General features: G+C 33.3%; 1 protein-coding gene across 4 annotated transcripts; it reads right to left on the bottom strand.

Moving 5' to 3' along the window:
• Positions 1-1,325: 1,325 nt before the first annotated feature.
• On the bottom strand, positions 1,326-22,181 carry LOC135137439 (vascular endothelial growth factor receptor 1-like). Of its 4 annotated transcripts, none has more exons than XM_064067086.1 (20): positions 21,978-22,181; positions 11,424-11,554; positions 11,179-11,371; positions 10,996-11,129; positions 6,252-6,423; positions 5,739-5,884; positions 5,514-5,682; positions 5,007-5,461; positions 4,819-4,960; positions 4,591-4,770; positions 4,392-4,544; positions 4,217-4,341; positions 3,989-4,148; positions 3,685-3,942; positions 3,406-3,630; positions 3,190-3,358; positions 2,982-3,136; positions 2,560-2,846; positions 2,299-2,510; positions 1,326-2,252 (listed from the first exon to the last, which is right to left on the bottom strand). In XM_064067086.1, the coding sequence occupies exons 1-20, from the start codon at positions 22,033-22,035 to the stop codon at positions 1,571-1,573; spliced, it is 4,206 nt and encodes a 1,401-aa protein (XP_063923156.1). In that variant the 5' UTR covers positions 22,036-22,181; the 3' UTR covers positions 1,326-1,570. The 4 variants fall into 4 exon arrangements, with proteins under 4 accessions (XP_063923156.1, XP_063923157.1, XP_063923158.1 ...); XM_064067087.1 differs by having other exon boundaries at positions 6,252-6,414; XM_064067088.1 differs by lacking the exon at positions 6,252-6,423 and adding an exon at positions 6,015-6,150.
• Positions 22,182-22,919: the final 738 nt, after the last annotated feature.

The raw sequence follows: 22,919 nt of genomic DNA, 5'->3' as shown, positions 1-22,919 counted from the left end.
TGAATGAAGAAAATGCTTCTGCTGCAGCCAATTCTTGTTCTTTTAAACCAAATTCAGTTTTTCAAAAAAAATTGTCGATGGTTGATGAAGAAGCAGCAGCTTCCAACATATTTTTATGTTTTGTCGTCTCGAAATGCGAGTGATGTCATTTCTGCCCCCAGAGGCTATTGAATATTCACTTAAACATTTCGTACAATATACGTTGGTATCCAATGCACATTTCTTTAAGAACGGATACTCTTTTTTCAAATCTTCCGTGAATTTACATTTTCGTTTTGGAGCGAGTTTTGGAAGCATATCGATGGTTATTAAAGTCAATCTAAGTACAAGTATATATTGTGACGATTTTTGAAAATCAAAGAACTTTCACTCACCTCTGAAGAACCAAAAAATATGAATTGGAAAAGCAAGACACGATTAATTATAATTCAAAAAATGTTCGGTTTCGCAGTTCTAATAGTGACACAACCACACAAGAGAACGAAGATCCAAGAAAAGTATAGAGAGTAAATGCGCATCTGTTGAAGACAATGGGTAGGGATATATGATCGAAACGGCTTGATTGTTTTTCACGGAATTCTTGGCAATAAATAGTAGCAAGAATTGCCGGAAATTTATAATCTGAACCTAAAAACTTAATGAGACAGCTTCATTTCTTTTTGAGGAATTCTGGAAAAGCAGCAAAAAATACCGGAAATTTAAAATTTAGAAACAGAAATATAAAAAAAATTCAAAAATCCATTTTTCTTTAAACGCGGGACATTTTCCGGGACGCTAATAATCCGGGATTGCATGTCTAAAAACGGGACAGTCCCGCGCAATCCGGGACGAATGGTCACTTTAATTTATGTCAAATTCGACGAGTGTGATTTAACATTGCTGCCAATAATTCAGAACTGCCAACCGAAAAATTTGATTCAATCATTAACTGTTACTCGGCAGTACTCAATTGATATTAAATCCGTCTTTTATAAAAATTTTTGCATACATTCGTCATGGTATATAAAGAAATATATATAAAATAAATATAAGATTATATTAATACAACATATTAAATTTAATAATTTTTCGAAAATGCTGGATATATTTCATTGTATTTCAGGAGCGAGGGAAGTTCTGTTGAAATAACTTGCGACCAGTTTTTTTTATGTCGTGAGATATTTAACCATATGTCCTGACATGCCTGACCCGTGCATCGTATTACTCTAGAATCCTCGAATTGTTGCTGTATTTCCTCGACCTGTACTAGTGGGCTCATTGACTGTGCATCATACTGTAACTTTTCCTTTCTTGTTGAGGTTAAGAACAAAAATAAAACCAGATACTTAAAGCGTTTATCTTTTTATTCTTAGTATACACATACAAAATAGGTCGGTAAAACCTAAAATATTTAATAGGTTTTTTAAAGATTTGAAGCATTATAAAATCTTTGGCACAACATTTAATGACAAACGTGACTTTAATACTAACGTGTTTTACGTTAAATATCACGATAATATTAATATTTTGTACTTTAAATACACTTATTTGTTTGACGCAGCAACTCCTCAATGAGAATATTCTGATTTATTCATAACTTCACGCTCTCCCAGTCCCTACTGTTACTATTAACATAATTATTGTCTTTCCCGTTCTTTTCCACTTTGCTCAAAAACGGATTACTATCCCTCAACACAGTTTTGTTCTGCGGCATATTCACATAATTATCCGACGATTTCACGATATCCTTATCCGAGATCACTTGATCCCGTTCCACTATAGGCGGCAAATGATAAGAAGGATTCGAAAAACTGTTAGGCGCCACGGGACTGTTGCAACTCGAACTGTCACCGTCTGATTCGCTCTGTATTCGCAACATCGGAATAAGCTCATTTCCCGTGCCTTCTTCCGACCTTTTGTTCGTTTTACCAGAAACGTCAAAACTAAAAACTCGGTCTTCGTCAGCTCTCGGACTGAAGATGTGAGCCGAGTTCATGCTGAGGTAGCCTGAAGTGTCGTCGCTTGGTGCCAAATCGTTGACGTAGTTACGAGGAGAAGAAAGGTTCTCGAAGTTTGGAGGACTCAACATCGCGAGGTAGTCGCTGTGACCTTCTTCGAGTCTCTGAGTGTTCATCACCAAATAGGGGTCGTTCAAGTCGATGTAGTGTTTTCTGACTGTGTCTTCCAGGAGAGATCCTATGCGTTCCGAGAGTTTACTGAAAGAGGGTCGGTTGATGGGTTTGGCGTGCCAGCAGTCTAACATCATTTTGTAGCTGAAGGAATAGAATTAGATGGGGCGGTTACCGTTCACTGACTTACATTTCTTTGGGTGAATATTCAGGGGACTCCATTCTGTAGCCATCTAGGAGTTTGTTGTACAGTCGTTCGTCGGCTTCCATTCCCGGGTAAGGGGTTCTCGCTAGTGAGAAAAATTCCCAGAGGACTATACCGAAAGACCAGACGTCTGACTGGGTCGAGAAGACTTTATCCCGGATGGATTCGATTGCCATCCACTTCACGGGTAGAGGTCCCTTTGGAAAATTTTTGTAACAAAGAGACCACAAAGTGTAAAGCACTTACGTCTCCCTTCTTCTTGTAGTTGTCGCTTTTGTACATACTTTTGGCCAGACCAAAGTCGCAAATTTTGACCACGTTATGGTCCGCTAGGAGAATATTTCTGGCCGCCAAATCACCATGAAGGACTCTGCGCGAAGCTAAATATTCCATTCCTCTGGAAACTTGAAAAGCCCAAGCCAGGAGGTCTTTGGTACAGATTGGTTTAATGTTTCCTTTGTAGTCCCCATGGTAGTTGGAACGCCATTCTGGTTGAACGCTGCTGTTGTTGCTAAGAATAACTTCGTCGTCACCTTAAGAGACAAATGTGTTGTAAATCAAAATTGTAATGATACTAATATTAATATTAATAAAAGCGATAAATATCATAAAAACAGAAAGAAATCCAAAGCGCTTAATAGAAGAACAGCAAATAACAAACTGTTTACCTGAACTTGGTGACATGGAAACCATTGTGATGTCCGTTTTGCCAGTAGCACCGTTATAATTGTTTCCTCTATAATCCACCATGTGGGCCACTGGAGGGCCACTATTTTGTGAAAATGAAAGTGCTGCGTATTTCATATATGGCGACTGAGAATTACTACAAAACAAGCTTTGATTTACTTGTAAAGACAAGACAGTGTTTTTTCATACCTTCTGTTACTAGAAACGGAATATGTTCTTTCTAACTCTTCTTGTCCAATAGTGTAGTCAATGTGGCAAGTTTTCGGATCGACTTGGTCAATAAAATTTTCTCTGTGGCGCAACAGATAGTTTTGAATATTTCCAAAACGACAAAACTCTACAATGACGAGTAGTTCTCCTGAAAAACAGATCGTTACTTCTGAAGTAACAAAAATCGGTACTCACTTTTTGCAACGTTTTTGGTACAGGCCCCGAGTAAATTAACGACGTTTAAGTGTTTGCCCAAATGTACCATGATCTTCAATTCAGAAGCTAACGCTTTAATGTACGTATGATCAGCATTCTTTTTCACCATTTTTACAGCCACCGTGGTACTTTCTTCACCGTCTACTATACCTTTCGCTACTCCCTTCATCACTACGCCGAAAGCTCCTGAACCTAGCTGTTTACCTAAATTCAACACCTACATTAAGTCAATATTCGACGTAGGTATTCAACACAAACCTAATTTTAATTTTTCGATAGGAAACTCCCATTTTTTGTCGTATGGTAAAAGTTCGGCTTGGTCATCAATAGCCAGGTCTGGGTTTAAACTTTCAATAGCCCCCTTCTCGAAATTTGCTAAACCAGCTATTCTTAGTTCTCTTTGAAGTTTTTTCTCGTTTCGTATTTTTATCGTCATACCGATACAAAATAGGAATGCTAACATGCATAAAACGACGATCGTTATCCATAGGTACAAGTTATTTGTATCTGGTTTGTCTAAAAAAACTCTTTAAGGAATTGTTTACTAGGTTTGCATTCTTACTTTTAAATTTCAAATTTACTTCTCTCGAAACTCTCCCCGCTTTATTCGAAACCTCACACTTGTAAGCACCTTCATCTTTGAAGTCGAGGGAAACAATGTTCATGTATTGGCCGTCATTTTTAAAGTGCGTTCTGTTAGAAGGGTGCAACTTTTCGTTGTTCTGGAACAACATTTCAGCATGCCGTGGGTTCTTTTAAAGAATGAAAATAATAGGAAAAATTTACTCACTCTGTACCAAAGAATTACGGGTTTTGGCACACCTTTCACTTTGCAGTAGAATTCGACACTGTTAGGTAGTCTCAACTCCATATCTTTCTTTAGGTTGGTACTTACAATCACGGGTTTAGATAGCTCTACGATTTAAAAAATTGGGAATTAGGTTAGAAGGCGGGGAAAAATTTACCTGAAACTATTAAAGTCATGTTCTTGAAAAGCGACTTCCCATCTTTTCGTTTAACTTGACAACTGTAAGTACCGGTATCAGCAGACTGAACTTTTTCCAAATTCAGTACAGCGCGATTTGTGTATTCGGTACGACTTTTATCAATTCTGTACCCTACGAGAAATAAATTAGAAGACGTTATAAGGGTTTGAACACGTACTATCGCCATATTTCATTAGCTGGTTGTTGCGTATCCACTTTAAGTCTGACGTGTAATTGTGCACCGAAACTCCACATATCACATTCATTGACTCTCCAACTGCTACTTCTATCGTGTTTTTTTGTAGGTCCACGTTAACGGTAGGATCAAAACCAAATATATCAAAACCATTTTTGACATCTAAAAATTAACAGTAGATTTTCCTTTTATAATTATGCGTAGACCAACCAGTCACATAATACGCGTTTACAGCACTATCTTCACCAATTGAATTCACAGCCAAGCACTTAACGTAACCTGTATTTAAAGATTTGATTTCTAGAGAGGAGATGACCTGTAGTCCTTTTTTAAACGAGCGGGTTTCATTCATCTAGAAAATAATTTTGACTGCTATACAAACGGGTGTGCTTACTTACCATATGAAATGTACAGGAGTTATCTGAACAAGGTTTAAACGACCAGTAAATCGTTGCGGGAGGATAAGCGGCCACTATACACTTAATCGTGTCTTTTTCATTCACCATGTGATAGGTACTACCTTCTAAATGCACAAGAGGTTTATCCGTCACGTTGAGAAACAGAGATATAGTATCATTTTCATAACCATTTTCCGCTAACAGAGTGTAGTTACCATAATCTGTTATGGATATATCTTTGATTTTTATAACAGCATCTGTCGCAGAAAAGGTTACATCGTATTTGTCTGACGTCATCGGTATAATAGTTTCGTTCCTGTTATTTAACCAGAAAAGTTTGGGCTCTGGGTGGCCGTCGACGTTGATACGCCACACCACGGCATCATCACCTGCCATTGCCGAAATAGTGTAGACATTGTTATCTTCCGTTAAATTGATAAAATGTTCTGTGGGAGCTAAAAACAAAGTTTTTATAATTCGGCAAGCTTGAAAATTCTGCTCACTTACCATAAACCGTAACATTCAAGCTTCCCAAACTGGCGTGGTTTTGGTTGTCGCTAACGTTGCAGTAGAACATACCTTTATCTTTCAAAATAGTTTCATTGATGGTAAGATTCTGAGTAAGAATTGTTTGTCCAGGAATCTTCTGTTGAGTTGATAACGACATACGGTTGGACTGCATCGTTAAACACCATTTCAAATAAAGCAAAACCGAAAATATATAGGACTTACATCAGGTGGTCCAGTAGGCGTCGTCCAGACGATATTGACATAAGTCGACGACCTTATCCTACATTCCAAAATCAGTTTATCGCCCACTATCGTATGACCACCACTGAGTTCTTTCATCGATGGTTTGGGCAAAAAGTGATTGATTTCTACAATCATCCGTGCACATGAAATTAAGCCATTTAAAAAAGCAAAAGCAAAGCAAACACCAAACCAACACCAAAACTGGACTAGACAGAAGCCCCACAACCACGAAATACAACACCAACTTCTACTTACGAATGACATTAAGATAAATACATTGCTCGTATTCTGAACTGCCGAATAAAAAATTGCAACAGTATAGACCCTGATCACTCAGATAACCAACGTGAAATCTAAATCCAGTTTTCGGGTTATATGTGGCGTTATCTATCTGGAAGGTGAAGAGAAAATAGTGTTACAACCCTGGCGAAACCATTTTTGTGAAACATGGAACGATTTTCGCGAGGGTTTTGGTTATGGTACGGTACGTACGTTCCACGTCCAAAATCACTGTTCGTTTAAAATGTATGGAATCTCGAGAGAAGACGCAAAGGAAAATGATCCCTCCGATGTCTTTGGTGTTGTTAGTTATGACGCCATAGTGGGGGTGGTAGCGGTACATAATTCCTTCTTCGTCGATAATGCCCAAAAGTAACTTAGGTTGCTATTAGATAAGTTGTAGAACTACATGAGTGTTAGTATCCAGGCAATCTAAAGAGCTTCCGGTTGTTAATGAAAATTATTTACAAGCCGGAAGTGGTTAAAGAAAATTGTTTTGTAGACAAGCATGGAGAGTTTGAGTTAATCGTAGCTATGTAACAAGGCTATTGGGGGGATGTGTGGTCAAAATTATGGGAAATATTTTTCTGGTATATCAAATTAGTTCCGACTCAATATGTATCCTTTTAAGAGCTCTCTAGGGTTGCAGAATTTTCTCCCATTTTTTTAATGTCAAAGTTATCTTAGCATACACATAAAAATGTTATTATTGTGTTTCCAGTTTTCTGTACTTTAAATTTTGTTTTGAAAAATACCACACTAACTCGATAACATCTGTAGAAGGGTACTGACTCCTGTTAAATAGTACCTACTGTATTTATCAAAATCAAAATATTTATATCTTATGTAAATTTTATAAATTTTCCGAAAATGTTAAGAAATCGTAAAAAAAAGAAATGAATTAGCTAATATTTCAGTGGTTAGTTCATCGCTTTTGTCGTTAGAAACCTCAATGGTTTGTGGGCGAAAAATTTCTGCGAAGGCTTGTGGTTCTAGAATACTTTGATTATGGCCAGTGTTGTCGGTAATAGTTGATCTTTCGTAATTTATGATAGTGACCAAACCGGTTTAGTAAAAATTAGCCTCTTTTAGTATATGTGTTTAATGTACGTTGTAAAAATAGGGAGTGAGAGTAAGAGCAATAATAGAAATACTGACGGTAAAATTTTAAGCTAAAGTAATAACATTTCATGTATATATATGAGTACAAGGGTCCCACGTAAAACTTCGTGGTTTATTATCCTGAGAACGGAAAAAAGATTTTGAAATTCTGTAAACCCCATTGTTTCTAGTTTTAAGAAGGAAGCTTTTTAAAATTGATAGAATATGGAATGACAAAACCCTAGGAACCTTTTGTAGATTGTAAATAAATTGAATAAATATCTGAACTATTCTCCTCAAAAAATTGATCTGAACGCGAAAGGAACATAAATCTCAAACCGAATTATACGCAGTCTAGGCAAATGAGAAAAAAATATCATAAATGCTAGAGTGAAAGTACTGTGAGAGCAACACACCAATAACACGTCGTATTTTTTTGTGATTCTTTTTTTATTTAACCTAATGGAGTTCGTTTCGGGCTTTATTCAAATCAGTGCATGCCTTTAAATAACGATAATAACTGTATCTCATAGTATTTGGTAAGATAAGACTGATTTTGGCAAATGATAGACCTTTTAAAAAATAGAGGGCGGGTGGGCGGAGCTAGTAGTTGTTAAGATAAGACCGATTTTGGCAAATGATATACCCTTTCAGAAAATAGAGGGCGGGTGGGCGGGGCTAGTACTTCCTAAGATACGAGTGATTTTGGAAAATGACATACCCTCCATGAAAATAGGGCTAGTACTTGGTAAGATAATACTGATTTTGGCAAATGATATGCCTTTTAAGAAAATAAAGGGCCGGTGGGTAGTGCTAGTACTTCTTAAAATACGAATGATTAGATGAGAGGGATCTATAGATGCACTTTTTATCAATATAAAATCCACTTTTCATCCAATAGAAGGAGCGATTAAAAAGAAAACGAGGCGGGTGGGCGGGGCCACTTTGAGAAATTTTTAATTAAATTGATCACTTGCCAAAATGGAATTCAATTTTCATCTCACGCTAAATAAAATAAGCCAATGAAATTCAAATGTGGAGAGGGGTGGGGTTAGTTTTACCTTTTTATTTGGTCTAAATTCCACTGTTTATCACCATAAAATCGGCTTTTCGTCCAATTAAATGAGTAATTAAAAAGAAAACGGGGAGGGTGTGCGGGGCCACTTTGAAGTTTTTTTTAATTTGATTTGACCACCTGCCAAAATGGAATTCAATTTTCATCCCAGGGGAAATAAAATATGCCAATGAAATTCAAACGTGGAAGTGGGTGGGATTAGTTTTAACTTTTAGTTATTTGGTTTACTTTTTTGGTTATTGATTACAAAAGAACGTACAGCTAGCTGGGTTTGAAATTTGAAGAATTTTGCTTCCTGGTTTTAACAATTGATGACTACTCGTCGGGTCTGACCTGTGTATTAATTTTAGATTGTAATAAATTATTTAGTGAAATAAGGAAGGGACAAATCTTTATTAATAATGCTGTGACGGATTTCTCAATATCAATTTTAAAAAATTTTAAAACAAAATATAAAGCCATGTTACTTTTTCTAAAAGTAACCCTCGCGTGGTATTGTCTAGAAAGTACTAACAGAGTATTACGAATACACTTTTTGGGACAAGTCTTTGACTAACTATTTTGTTTACTTATAATTACCATTCCTGTTCCTCGTTTTTGAAGGTGAAAGGCAATATTTCGTCCATATATGTAAAATATACTCGTAAATATAAAAAAAATCCCCCCAATAAGTATTTTGAAGAAAATTTGGGTGAGGTTAAATAACGTGTTATACTATTTTAAACAGTAAACATTTTACGAACAAAATTAATGATTTTAAGTAATTTGGGAAAACTTCGGTTTGATTAATGGGGAAGAGATAGTTAAGCAGACACTAGGTAAAAAAATCTCATACTCAATACTTCGACTTACTTAGAATATTAACAACCGTGTTTGTCCCACTCTCTTCGACTGTTAAAACAACAAAACAAAATGCTTAGATTTGGTGGTAATTTTATGATTTTGAAATTTTTAATGTGCAGTTAAGTTCTCTGGCCACGTTAGACAGTTAATCCCGATTTTTTGGAAGGTTTACTAAAACCAGTTGATTTAATACATAAGCATTTATACGAACCCCCTCCCATGTCGATTGGCCTACCTATTGAAATTATGATTTTTTGGGTATCATCAACAAATATAAACGCTTTTGTTAGTCGCCAAATTGATTAACATAGTATCTGTAATAATAGTCAATACACTTTACTCACTAGTTGCATAAATAACTATTTCGCCACTGTCTTGGATATTATTACAATTACAATTGGAGCATTGAATGGGAACAAAAGAACTCAAGATATTAGAAACACTATTGTAATTTAGTGTTTAACTTTAGAAATTGTTATGACCAATTCAGTTATTGTTATTACAAAAAAAAACTACAAAACTACTACATAAACAAATTTCGATTTTCGATTCTTGCTCTTCAGCCTTAAAGTGTATTTTTGTTTCTTACTCATATCTAATCTTCGCTGTTTTCTAAGCTCACTTTTATCTTTTTCGCAGTATTTGTCTATATAACTAACTATTTATTAGCTTATTACAAATACCAGAAATTGACTCCCTAAAATTAAATCAACATATGTACACCAAAATTTTTGTACTATTTTAATTCTATTGCATTCGGTTTTCTAAATTTGTTAACACCATCAAAGGCAGCCATGGATTTTCGAAAATCTGTTTTTGACAGTATTTTCATCTTCTTAAATTACAGTCAATTTGAAAGTTTCTAAAAATATAACAAAGACAAATTTTTCAAAAGTCCATAGCTGTCGTTGACTGTGCGTCTCGGTAGTTGTATCTATGAATAGGGGATGCTTTATTTTTTCTTTTAGCATTGATTCAATGCTATTATATAATTGTGCTGAAGTAGGAGGAGTTTTTTTTTCAATAATTTATAAATTTTTGGAATATTTGCATATGAGATTTAAATATATTTATGCATATAAAGGCAAACAAACATTAAATCGAAAGGTACTTAATGTCTTGTGATAGCACGTACTTATAGAAAAAATTATATTATCTTGCTATTATTGTACAAGAAAGGATATGTAGTGCATTTATTTCTTTATTTATGGTGGCAAATATCATCGTATGTTGCAAAGAAGACAAAGTCCAGATAGGAGTGTAATGATATTGTTATTATACATCAGGTCTCCACCCTTCCTGTATATCGCACTATTATCAGCACAAATTAGCAACTGAAGCAGAAAATCCAAATTTAAAATATAAAAACTTTTCATCAAAAACCTCACATTCAAAGCGGTTGAAAATAAACATTAACTAGCATATTTTGTTCATTAAACAGATGACAGCTTTATTTAAATTTATGTTTATTTGAGTAAATGTTATACTAAGATCATGTTTTACTCATCACCTGCGGTTGTATGCATAATTCCAATAACAATGCATAACATAAAGTACAATGTACTGATGATAAAAAGTGAAGAGAAAAAGTTCAGATACTAATAATACCGTTAGTGCATCGAAGAAGTAATATTTTGGAGTTGAATTTAATATAAGACGTCAGAAACAAATTCGCAATACATGTAGGTATATGTATACATTCAGAGTGGTGATGACTCATTCTGTCCTATTAAATCAGAATGCATTATTAGAACGTTAATGACTACTAAGGTACGACTGATGGAATCATTGTGGTTAATATACCACAAAAGAAAAGTAGTCTTGAAGTAATGGCAAAAGAAAGTATATGACATTTGATTGTACGAAACTTATATGTTTTGTACGCATACTATGTACATATATGTACAACAGATGTAAAAATCCAAAATTGAAACTAACCGCTTCTCCACCGATGAGAGTAAGTTTTACATCCACATCAGGTGAAGTTGGTCTACAAGGAATTACAGCTTCGTCATACTGAGTAACTGTAACAGTCTCCACTTCTGCATCGCTAACCGACAAGTGTTCTTGATCTATAAAAACAAAAATTGAAATTGAGTTTAATTTCAAACGTGTACAGACCTCTAACATATAGATAGATACTGCTTCCATCATTATCGTCAAAAGACTCAACATTTTTGTCTAGACATTGATAAAACCCAGTATATGGATAGGTAATATTCTGAATGAAAAGTTTTCGAGCGTACTTGTAGTTGGCTTTCTTTGGCAAGACTTCGATTTCGCTTATTGTAGTCCACTTTTGGTATTCCTCATCCTTGAATGAATAGATTGACAACATTTTTTTTTTTTTTTTTGGGTGAAATTACCTCAACCATAGGCCACCTCCATCTCAAGGGGGTTTGTCCCTGACATAGCACCGTGAAGTTGTCTCCACTTTCAAGAATGGTCTCCTCGTACTCAGAAAGAATTTCAGGCTTGCCATGTCCCAACGCCAGAACTGGAAATAGATAAAAGTTAATTAGTGCTACCAATTCTGATAATTGTCTGTCCACTACTTGTGGCTTGGAAAGTTCATTGTATCAATAAGAGGATGTGTTAGATTTTGTATCAGATTCGAGTAGGCTTCTATTTCCTTTTGATAGTGCTTGTTTTGTTCTACTGTTAGAAATTAGATTAGCTCGTAGTTGTCACAAATTGAGTTTTACGACAAACAAAGAACGATCGATACAACAGTATGATTAGTAAATGGTGTCAAGTCCGTAATATGCATTTATGGGGGTTTAATTGAATGGATGAAGGGTGGGGAAAAAGACACTTTCTTTAATTTAATTCTAATTAATAACCCTCAGAGGAATTTTCCATGCGAAAATGACTTTCACCACAGTTTGAGCATCAATATTTGGATTGTATGCTTAATGCCATTTTTTCGAGATATAAGTCAATCTCAAGGACAAACGTAATAGTCGCTCTAGATTTTAACCTTATCAGTTTTCAGTATTAAATAAGATAAGAATAATTTAACAAGAATTCGATTCAAAACACAACCTTTTTCGGGAAATCGACTGTTTATTTAAGACTCTGATTCATCCCGGTTTTGCACGACGAAGACTTCAGTGAAACCACCTATAGCAAATTTAGCCTTTTAGAATTACCGCATCCTTCCACACGTTATCACATTCCAAGTAACAGAACGACTATTTTTCCCTGAACAGTCTAGATTAAATACTGACAGAAATTATCACTAGAATTTGGTAACTATACTCAAGCGATATATATGTTTTAATTATTGTTACATGCAATTGATATTTTATTGTTGCACAAAATACTACACATACTACTTCCTTACTACTTCGATGACGTTAACGGTAAAGCGTAATTTTTGCCAAAACGATAAATTGCGCGTTTAGACAACACGACCACTTCCTTCCTATGACCTCAGCTTCAGAAGTCTCGTAAAAATGCGGACAAGACTGCGTACGTATTTTTAGTATTGTTTGTAATGCAAAGATCACGATGCAAATGACGAGAATGAATCACTGTTTGCATTTTCTTTTAATATTTTATTTGTCTACTTAATATGTTGGTTAAATACTTAGTATCTGTTATAAAGTTTACACTTTAACAGTTTTGTAGCTCGTTTCATTTGCCATTATTTTTTTAAGTCCTCGAAATGATAAATACACACTTTTTAATTAGGTATGTCTTTTGTCGACGAAATTATCTACACCTTATTTTGATCGTTCAGGACTGTTATTTTAGTTTGTTATTTATAATTGTACTGACGTCTTATGTTGACGATATTTACATAATTATATCAAATACATATGTGTTTCTATACCTACCTATGTATGTATATTTCGTACTATTTTGAATTTTTGAAGATTTATTAAAAATTATTTCAAATGATTTCGTAAATTTTTTAGTCGAGAAGTATGTATTAATTATGACAGAAACAATGATAACGATAATGGTGATACATTTAAAAATTTATGAAATTAAAATTTATTAGCGTTTTAAAATTATTCCACGAGCTACAAATTGTTCAGAAAATATGCAGTTAGCTCAAAAGGTAAAAAGACAAATTTCAAAAAAATGTCTTAGTTTGATGAACAAACAGCTCTGGAAAATAAGTAGTCGTCATTCGATAGTATGTTCGAATTTTTAATTCTTTTCTTTTGAATTCCAAAGCGTGAAAAAAGAGGCAGTTGCATATTTATGAAATGTATTAATTTTTGCAGTAAGTTAAGTGACCAAATTTAGAGTGAGGCAGTGAAAATTATACACGAGAAGTAATGTAGTCGAAAATGTTTTTTTAATCAATTTCAAAAAAAGCATTGCGTAGGTGCAGTTTATTATAAAATTTATCATTTTGAATTTGACAGCAGTATTCAGCTTTATGTAATCTATATTCCTAGAACAGCTGATGCCTACGATCAAATGTATTACAACAGAGGACTTCAACATTGCAAAACATGTGGAATAATAAATTTAAACACTCAAAGAGAACGAACTTCGCGTTGTTGAAAATTTTAACAAATTACTTATTAGTTCTTGATTTTTTTTTTAATTAAGGATAATATTAATGTTGTATGAATCCATTTTAAGTTGTGAAAAAATTAAAATTAAAAAATGTGATGGAGTCTGGACAATTAAGTCAATACGAGTCACGTAAAATCACTTAAACTCCGAATGAAATACAATAATTTTATCTTATTTTCAAACCATTACTTCTGTCTCGTTGCTTCATTAAAAATTAGTCTGAAATTATTAAGTATTGTCTTGACTTACCATACTTACAAGCCAAAAAAATAGTTTGATTTGTCTTTGTATTTTTTCAGATTATATTATTAGTTGGATTTTCTGGAGCTTCCAGATGTGACGAACTAGTAAAAATGAAATTATAAGATAATAATTTCTGATGAAAAGCATCTAAGAAAAGACAATTTACCATAACTGGTTTCAACTTTATCAAAATTACGAATGCGTACGTCCAGCTAATGTGTCTGAAAATTGTTTTTTTTCACTAGCAGCCTGGACGCATGCAAATGTCGACTCATTTAGTGGTAGCAAATTCAACTTTTGCTACCACGGGTTCAAAAAGAAAAATTGAGGTTATGTACGCAATGTTTGATGTAATTCTTTCTTAAAAAATGAACAAATGTGTGCTACAAACATTACTTGAGTATACGCATGGTAGTTGGTAGACGGTAGAAGATAAAATGATTAATTCAGCGACAAGTATAAACGGTTTTCTTTGTGTTGAAGATTTAGATCAAGTTTGATTAGAAATCAAAATAAAATCATGTTGCGTCAAAAAATTGAACGTTTATTTTTCAGTTTATTGTCTTATGGTTTCTACTAGTGAAAAAAATAGTATATTAAGCACGGTTGCAAAGCCACTTCTAGACCTCGCACTTAGAGCCCTCGACGCTGCGCGTCTCGGGTTCTAATTTGCGCTCGGTCTAGAATGCTTGGCTCTGCAACCTTGGCTAATAATATGCTATTTTTAAGTATATCAACGGAAAAGGCACTTGCAATGTGATGGGTGTTCATAAGATCGGAAGATTTCAAAACCCTACGTTTAAAATGTTCGCGGTTAATTTTAGGTCCGCTGGTGTTTTATTTTGGATGAATTTAGTGTACTTAGATAATAATTATGAGAAGAGTAAGGCAGAAAGCGTGATTCAGTTTTATATATGGATGAAATTATAGGGCTTTTGAAAATTAAATGTGAATCGCTTAATCAGAATTTTGGGAGGGATTCTATGGTGTCATTGGACGAAATGGATATAAAAGCTGGGATTGATTATTGTGTACATAGTGGGACGTACATTGGGGGAATTACTTTACCAATGCATGAGGGGGTAGCAACAAAAGCGTTTGTAACTAATTCTTGGGGGAGGTATTACTACTCGCTGGAAACAAATTGTTTCATTCTATTTTACTGGAGACCGTATGACTCTAGCTGATGGTCTTAAAGAAGTTTTTAAGAAAATCAGTGCAATTGGTTTGAAGGTTCATTCTGTAACCTCAGATGGGATCGGCGAATCAAACTATGTGGAAAACATTTGGAATAAAAGCTGGAAGAAAATGGGAAACAAAAAATTATGTCCTAAACCCAGTTAATGGCGAAAAAATTTACTTTTATTTCATTTATTAAAAAATATAAAGCAATGTTTGGTACAAAACAAAATCATTCAATTACCAAATGATTTTGTTGAAAAATATAAACTACTAAGAAGAAGGCAAATTTGAGCTGCAATTTGCGTCTAAATTAAATGTGGATCTTTTACAATCTAACCATTTTAATAAAATGAGGGTGTCAAATTCTCTAAATGTTTTGAATCGAAATGTTAGTTGTGGAATAAAATTTGATGCGGAAGAGGAGAGAGAAAGCAAATCTTCTCTAACGACAGCTGGTTTTGTTGATGTTGTACATAGGTGGTTCCAGTTGATTAGTTCTGGATCAACTATTTTGGCCTTGAGCAAGTTTGATATGGCTGTCTATAGGGAAACTATAGAATTCCTTCAAGAATTCATTAAGTTATTTTTAAACTTAAAAGTCGCTCCTGACAAATTTGGAAAATCAGTTTGGAAGCCTATTCAAACAGGTGTTATAATGAGTAGAACATCAATTTTAGACCTGCAAAACTTGATTTTGAACGAAAAAAAATACCCATATTTATTAACATCGAGATTTTCTCAAGATTGTTTAGAAAATGTATTTTCCCAAATTCGGTCAAGACATCCGGTCTCTACGGCCATTCAATTTAAATATGATTTAAAACTTTTATCAGTTTCTCAATATTTGGACATTTCAAATAATTCAAGTTACGAAACCGACAAAACAACACCTTTAGTTGGTTTTTGAGTTATATTAAAAAAAAAAAATAGTCCAGCAAAACCCATATAATGAGGGATTTGGTTGAAAATGCAAATCAAAAATTTGAAAAAAATAAAGAGTAACAGTTTCGCTGTCCAAAATTTCTTGAGTTTATATTAAAACTATTTAACTGACAAATTTCGAGATAAAAAATAATTATCTTTGATATTTTGTTTATTATATTATGTAAATAAGTTACCAATAATTCAATAGTAGCCCCTATTTAAAATGTTCGTAGTAACAATGCCACTGACCTTTTGGCATTAGTTTTGGATCAAAATTTGGAAACATTAGAGTAAGCCGTAGGTATTCACGCATTAGGTGCGTGCCATGTTTCCAATTTTACTTTTATAAAATTATGTTTTTTTCGTATTCTACATCACAAAGAATTTTTTTATTATTGTTTTAGGACTCCTGAAACCCTCGTATATAACGCACCGAAGAGTTAATCCGACATTTTCCAGACACCCGTTATGGCAAACTGGTTATTATAATTGATAAATATAGGATTTTTACTTCCCGTGCGTAAGTAAGCGAAGGAAGCATTTTAGTAGGGTCCATCAGGTGACGTTCCATGACCCCGAGAGTGCGAAAAAATTGGTCTCCCGTTTCCGTCTGTCTGTCATCTCTTTGTCGTCTGTCGTCTGTGTCGACTTTTATTAGACCGATAATCTCCGAAACTACTGGATCGAGTATTCTCAAATTTTATATGCATGTTAAGGGTTTCGCGTAGTTGGTAAAACGCTAACCGAAATTTGTCTAATCATCCCTACCAACAATGAGTGCATGCTATATAAATTTTATAAAATCACATATTCCTGTGGTTATGGTTTATGAATGTGGTTTCAATTTGTTTGTCATTATAATTTTTATTATTCAATATTTATTTCTTTACTGATAGTGTAAATAATCTTGAACTATCTTATCGTCTTTTCTATAATTACAACATGTTAAGAATTTTTTTTTGCATTAAAAAAAAGGCAAGTTATCAAATAACCTTCCTTTACTGATTTCTTATAAAAACGCGTTTGTTTCAGTGCAAATATTTATGTTTATGACTGTTGTGATTGATATCTTATTTAGAATTGGTTATTATATATTGATTAAATCAAGAATGACGCATCGGATTTGTCAGAAGATTTAAGAATATAGTACTGTTAGTATTACACTATTGAAATTGATATACGTGTTCTTGCTAGAATGTTGATGACGTCATCTAAATTTTTGTAATTGAGTAACATACATTTTTATTTAAATTTAAATTATGTACTTCAATTTTTTTGCTTAATAAGAGTGTGTGCTATACATTAACCAACTCAGAATATATTTAAAGAACGCTAGCTTATACCGTATGATCCCAAAATTTTTTCATAAACGAAAGCTGTGATCATCATACGTAGCGCATGATAATATTCAGAGATAACATATTAGACAGAAATAGGATAAGCTTACGTACAATTAACTCCTTTCAGGAGAACTATTTTTTATCATGTGGTACTATTCAAACTAGGGCAAATAGTTACCAATACCACAAAACATACTCCTTCGAAGTTTTAAATTAACGTAAAACTTGTCAATTTTCATAGAAGATAAAATGAAAACAATTTTTATAAATTAAGTAATTGTTTTAAATTATGACTTAATTATTTTAAATTGTGACTTTTGAGTTGATTTCTAACTAAGAAGTTTTATTTAAAATTATTAATCGAATTATATTAAATTTGCCAAAAATATATTTTTGCAACCTTGATATCCCTATTGGAGGTATTAAGACTGCTATTGGAAAATTAAATCAAAGTAGTAAGATAGAAAAGGATAAACGTGGAAGGAAAAGTCCACTACAGAAAAAGAACGAAGATATAAATAAAAATACCAGAAGTACTAAAGCCTGTTATTGTGGCTTGCATAGATATATATAGTAAACATACATAGAGTCGAGATTTGAGAATAAAAATAAAATAAAACGGACTCAAACGGAACGGATGGAAGTTTGAAAATCTATTTCAACAAGTATTGTACTCCCAGTTTAAAGTAGTTTTTATGACAAGATAATAAATATTATCACCTCATTATTACCCCACGACGGACAATATGAGTTGAATAACAAAGTACGGCCCTACAAGAAACCTACCACTTTCTTATTTATGTCTAGGGATTTACTCCATTGTCTCGATCATCAACGTCGAGACAATGGACCTATCATAAAAACCACTTTAAACTGGCAAGACAATATAATAAACGTTTGGTGCAACACAGTTGGTTCAGGCAAACTAAAATATGACAGGAAACAAATAGTCCACGTGGACTAATTTATAGCCGTGTTTGTTGCTAAGATGACTAGGCCTTTCGCTCCATCTACCTCCGCAACGATGAGTATACCATACAACAACTTGTCTACAGTGAACAGAGCTCCGTTTTTAATAATTTTTTATATTTATTGATTAAAAAAAGTTTTCGTGTTTTTTTTTTGTATGTGTAACATGTAAAATAACTTTGTCGTAAATACCTACAGTTTTTTTCTTTTTATTAAAAACTAACAACAATTTTTAGAAAATTACGACAAACTATTGTCAAGTTCAAATTAAACCTTCATACAATTTTTTTAGTTTTTTAGTATTTAATTAATTTAGAAAATAGTTTTTACGCATACATTCCGACTTTCCCGTTGTAAATCTAACCTGTTCAATTTCTGGGCTCAGTTTCGCCAATAACACTAGTAAAATTGCATTCATTGTATTTATACCTTATAAACATAGATTATTCATCCTATAAAAAAAAACGCAGTTGCATCCAGTTTCCAGAAGCAGAGAGGTAAACTTAAATGTGTTTGTGTTTTATTCGATCAAGTGTGGTGTAGTGAGTGTCGTTATTTTTAAGTGTTGTGAATTTTATTATTTATTAGTTTTGTATGTATTAATTGTTGCGATAAATTCTGTTGAATTGATTTATGGTTAAATGTAGTTTTTTTATGAGCATCAGGTAAAGAGGTTTGAAGAATAAAAATGTTTTGCCCTTGGGAAAACAAATTGGCAACACCAAGCACAAGTGGTGAAAACAAAAAAGATGACGATGACAGTGATAATGATGTATGTAGTGAGGGTGACAATGACAGTGATATATGTAGTGATAGTGATTATGACAGTGACTATATAAACGAACAGGCCAAACAGATTTTTTTGGAGCCACAAGTGTGGTAAAATTAGCAGCACTTAACTGGAATTCCGTGTTCAACTATGACAAACAAAACTAGTTAGAGAAGAAGCTGTCAGAAAAAGAGTAAGATGCTGGAAAGAGTAAGGAATTGAGTCCGGCCACAGCAAAATTACTAAGAGATACAGTCTATCAAAACTGTGGCAAAAATGAAATCCGAACGATAGAGACCATCAGTAAACAATTGTTAGAAATGTAGTTTTATGTAAAAGAAAATAGTTCACAATGGATTAAAATTATGTGGAAAGAAAATGGAAGACTGCAATGTAGACTACCATAAAACATGGATTCTGAGGTTTTTGAAGAATTTTTTAATGCAACAGGATTTGTATTTTGATGAATCTTATACCAAGGCAGAATTTCTGGAAGTTCAGAAGAACAATTGAAACGGAATTTGTAGTAGAAACAATATCAAGAAATTATTACCATACGGTCCTGAGATTACCTGCATACTATTGTATTTTCAATCCAATTGAGCTTTTGTGGGCGCAGTTAAAGAAACGAATTCGACGAAAAAATATGAAGCCAAAATTTGATCGTGCTGTGATGGACTTGATTAAGGAAAGAGTCAGCCAAGATTTCTCAGAAAACTGGCAAAAAAGATTAAAAAAGCTATAGAATACCAAGATCATTACAGGTCATTGGGAAAGATGATCAAAAGCGGAAATGGGCAGTTCATCATAGATGAGGACGAAATGGAAGAATTATAAGTGGTTTTTGAATTAAATTTTTATGTGCACAGTGGTAGTTATCGATTATTAATTTTTATTACAACATTTGAATGCTGCCTTTTTTTTTAATTTATGCAAGTAATGAATGCTATTTATTAATGAAAAGCGTACATTTTGAAAATGTTTTTTTAATTTTGGCAAGGAATACTTGTAGTTTTTCGAGAAAGCTTAAATTTCTTTAGCAGAATGTTTTCAATTTTTGGGAACTCTATGTACGGCTACTATATCTATGTAAGCTACAATACCAGTTGTTGCTTTACACTATTACAGAAGCTGTTGTAAAAGAAATTATCCTCACTCTAGCCTTTTTGGAACGATTTTAAGAATATCTTCACAATCGAATTTAATTATGGCTTAAGAAAGATTCTGTACTAAGTTTACAACTTGTAGTTAAGAATCCAGAACTGAATAGCAAGATGAATATATTTTACATTTAATAAGGAAGCATAAGAAAACTGATAAAGAAAGAATGAACTCAAATAATACGCTGTATCTGTTTTTGACAGCTTTTAAAATTCTTCCAGCTGACAGTAGTCACCAAAAATACGTGGAATCAGAACATTCGAAAATGGAATCCGGTAGTCCACGTAGGTAATATACTTTACTACTACTGAGTGGAGAGGGATGAAAATGGATATATTTACACCAAATTAGTTGTGTACGTACTGTTGGGACAAAACAATCTCTATGTTACGCTGTAGAACTGAATTTTACTGATTCTATGGACTAAAAAGAAATTTTCACCAACACTGATAAAAAATGAAAAAAATGAGGATTGGTCAGCTGTAAATTGGTCGAGAATAAAGTGGTTGTCGTATGGGGAAAAAAATTCCAGACGACTTTTTCTATGAAAACAACGTCATTTCCTTGTTTATGTCTTCTACAAATAAAATCTGTTCAGCGTGATAACAATTGGTCAAAAACTCTTTAAAAAACTCTTCCCATTTCATTTAGCATGGAACGAAAATTACTTCTGTAAAAGAAAAAAGAACAAGGTTTGAACTTCTTCGATGTTTTTGTCGAGACACATTTCCTGGGAAATCCATTTCATGCATTTTTAATTGGTCTTTAAGTGTTTTCATTGTCAGTTACCTACTGTTGATAAACTCGAAATAGTACAACTCACACTGTTATAAGTTTTATTTTCTTTCTTTGTATTAATTTAAGATTAAAATTTCTACGCTCTGAACTATAACAGTGAAAACTGGAATGACCAAAATTTCACTTCCTTTAAAAAAATATTGTGCATCGCGAACAATTTATTATCTAAAGAAATAATCTCTGCATAATTATTTTTATCTGTTTTTTAAAAATACTTAGTTCGTATCATTTTTATCCCATCTAGTTCTAGATATGATACAATCTCATGTACCATATCTATTTTATTTTATATCTTAAGAGCATTGCGTTTATTTTTCAATTATAATTCCATAAAAAATGATACATATTTTTTCAATGGAATTCTGAGATTTCAAGAATTTGTACATTACGTAATAATTTAAACAAAGCTATATGCAAGCAATTAAAAAGTTTAAAATTTCGAATAAATATAACTCAAAAATGTAGTTGCAGGCAAAATTTATGCATCGCCACTGATAAAACAAAAACACGAGATAAAGAGGTTCAACATTTACGTGCTCATAATCGGCATATAAATAAATAAGATGACAAATACCTAGTTTGTTCAGTGGAGTTGATCCGCGGATTAGTCATCCAGGTAGCGCAGAATCACTTTACCTAAATACCTAGACTCTTACTCAAAGCTAAAGTCATTTCTTTAAGAACTGCCACAAAGGAGCCTCTGAAGAATTTTAACTAACTAAAAAAACCCAAATTTCGAAACATTTCATTAATTCTAGGCGTATTCAGAACCATATGAAAATATTTGCACAGTATGTTGACAAAAAGGGAATCACCAGCCGCGGTTAAAGGGAAATATAGCGATAATCGACGAACTTTAATATTGACACTCTAAATACAAGAGATAATTAAAACAGAAAAATGCCTTACTACGTTTCGTGTACGAATGACATAATTATGCGGAGTAATAACCTGCGGACAAGATTCGATTTTAAATATCTACACCGTGCACTTACCGCAAAGTGAAAGTAGAAATAAGAATAAATTAACACAAAACAAAGATTTCGAGCCCATTATCGAAGTCACACACTCACGAATATGCTGTTATTGTTTTCTTCTCTTTTATTTTAATTGTTCTTTGATAAGTCTGTTTGACAACACATGATTTCAAATCTCGCGTCTTTCGCGAAGGCGTTTACTACAACTACTGCGTGTTCGTGCGCTCTTTATCGAAAGTAGGCGTAGCGGCTGTCGTACGGGAAGGAATGTTTTGATGAGGATTTAGGCAACTATCCAAACACGTGTGCATCTGGCTGGACGTGATAAAAGTGATAAAGTTGTTTTGGAATTTACGAAGAGTGTGAGTGTTTGATATGATAAGAGGATTCTTGCAGAGATGGTGGAAGCCGGCATCTGTGTATCTTCTTCGTGCTGAAAGAATGCTGCATTTTATTTGCCATTTGTTTGGTTGCCATTCTTGGAATTGTTTTCCGCTTTTTACAGTTTCTACGTAATAATATATTGTATATTATATAAAATGGAAACGTTTTTAAAGTAGAGTGGGTCAAGAAAATTGTTGAATTATAGAGAAATAATAATAGTAATAATCTGCAAACTTTTTGACTACCTTTATTTACACATTATACAAATGTACAAATGTACAAAAAAGTATCTAAATAAATAAGAATTTTTGTAAATTCCTTTTTATTTTGTATTTTAGCAGAAAATGATAAAATTTTTATCTTTACTACCTACGATTATTATTTTCGTATTTGTTTTTGTCAGTTAAAGTATCTAAGTATTATGAAACAGCACAGTTTTACATTTTCACTTACTTGAATCGCATGTTTCATTCTTGAGAAAGTTACCTGTAATAATACTAAATTACTTAAATGCGATACAAGCACAAAATGAGACACGCCTTAATTTATTTATTTGTTGCAAAAACTAGCAAGATG

This window comes from Zophobas morio, unplaced genomic scaffold, assembly GCF_036711695.1.
Source record: "Zophobas morio isolate AGI-343-1 ecotype UQ-CSIRO unplaced genomic scaffold, CSIRO_AGI_Zmor_V1 ptg000029l, whole genome shotgun sequence".
Classification (NCBI taxonomy): domain Eukaryota; kingdom Metazoa; phylum Arthropoda; class Insecta; order Coleoptera; family Tenebrionidae; genus Zophobas; species Zophobas morio.
Note: the sequence above shows the minus strand (reverse complement) of the source record. Positions and strands in the feature narration are given on the sequence as shown.

Coding starts and splice junctions, on each gene's coding strand:
- LOC135137439 (XM_064067086.1), bottom strand. CDS start 22,035: ATGGGCTCGAAATCTTTGTTTTGTGTTAATTTATTCTTATTTCTACTT. Junction 3,137..3,189: donor TCCGTTTCTAGTAACAGAAG/GTATGAAAAAAC, acceptor CTTGTTTTGTAG/TAATTCTCAGTCGCCATATA. Junction 2,253..2,298: donor GAATATTCACCCAAAGAAAT/GTAAGTCAGTGA, acceptor CTATTCCTTCAG/CTACAAAATGATGTTAGACT.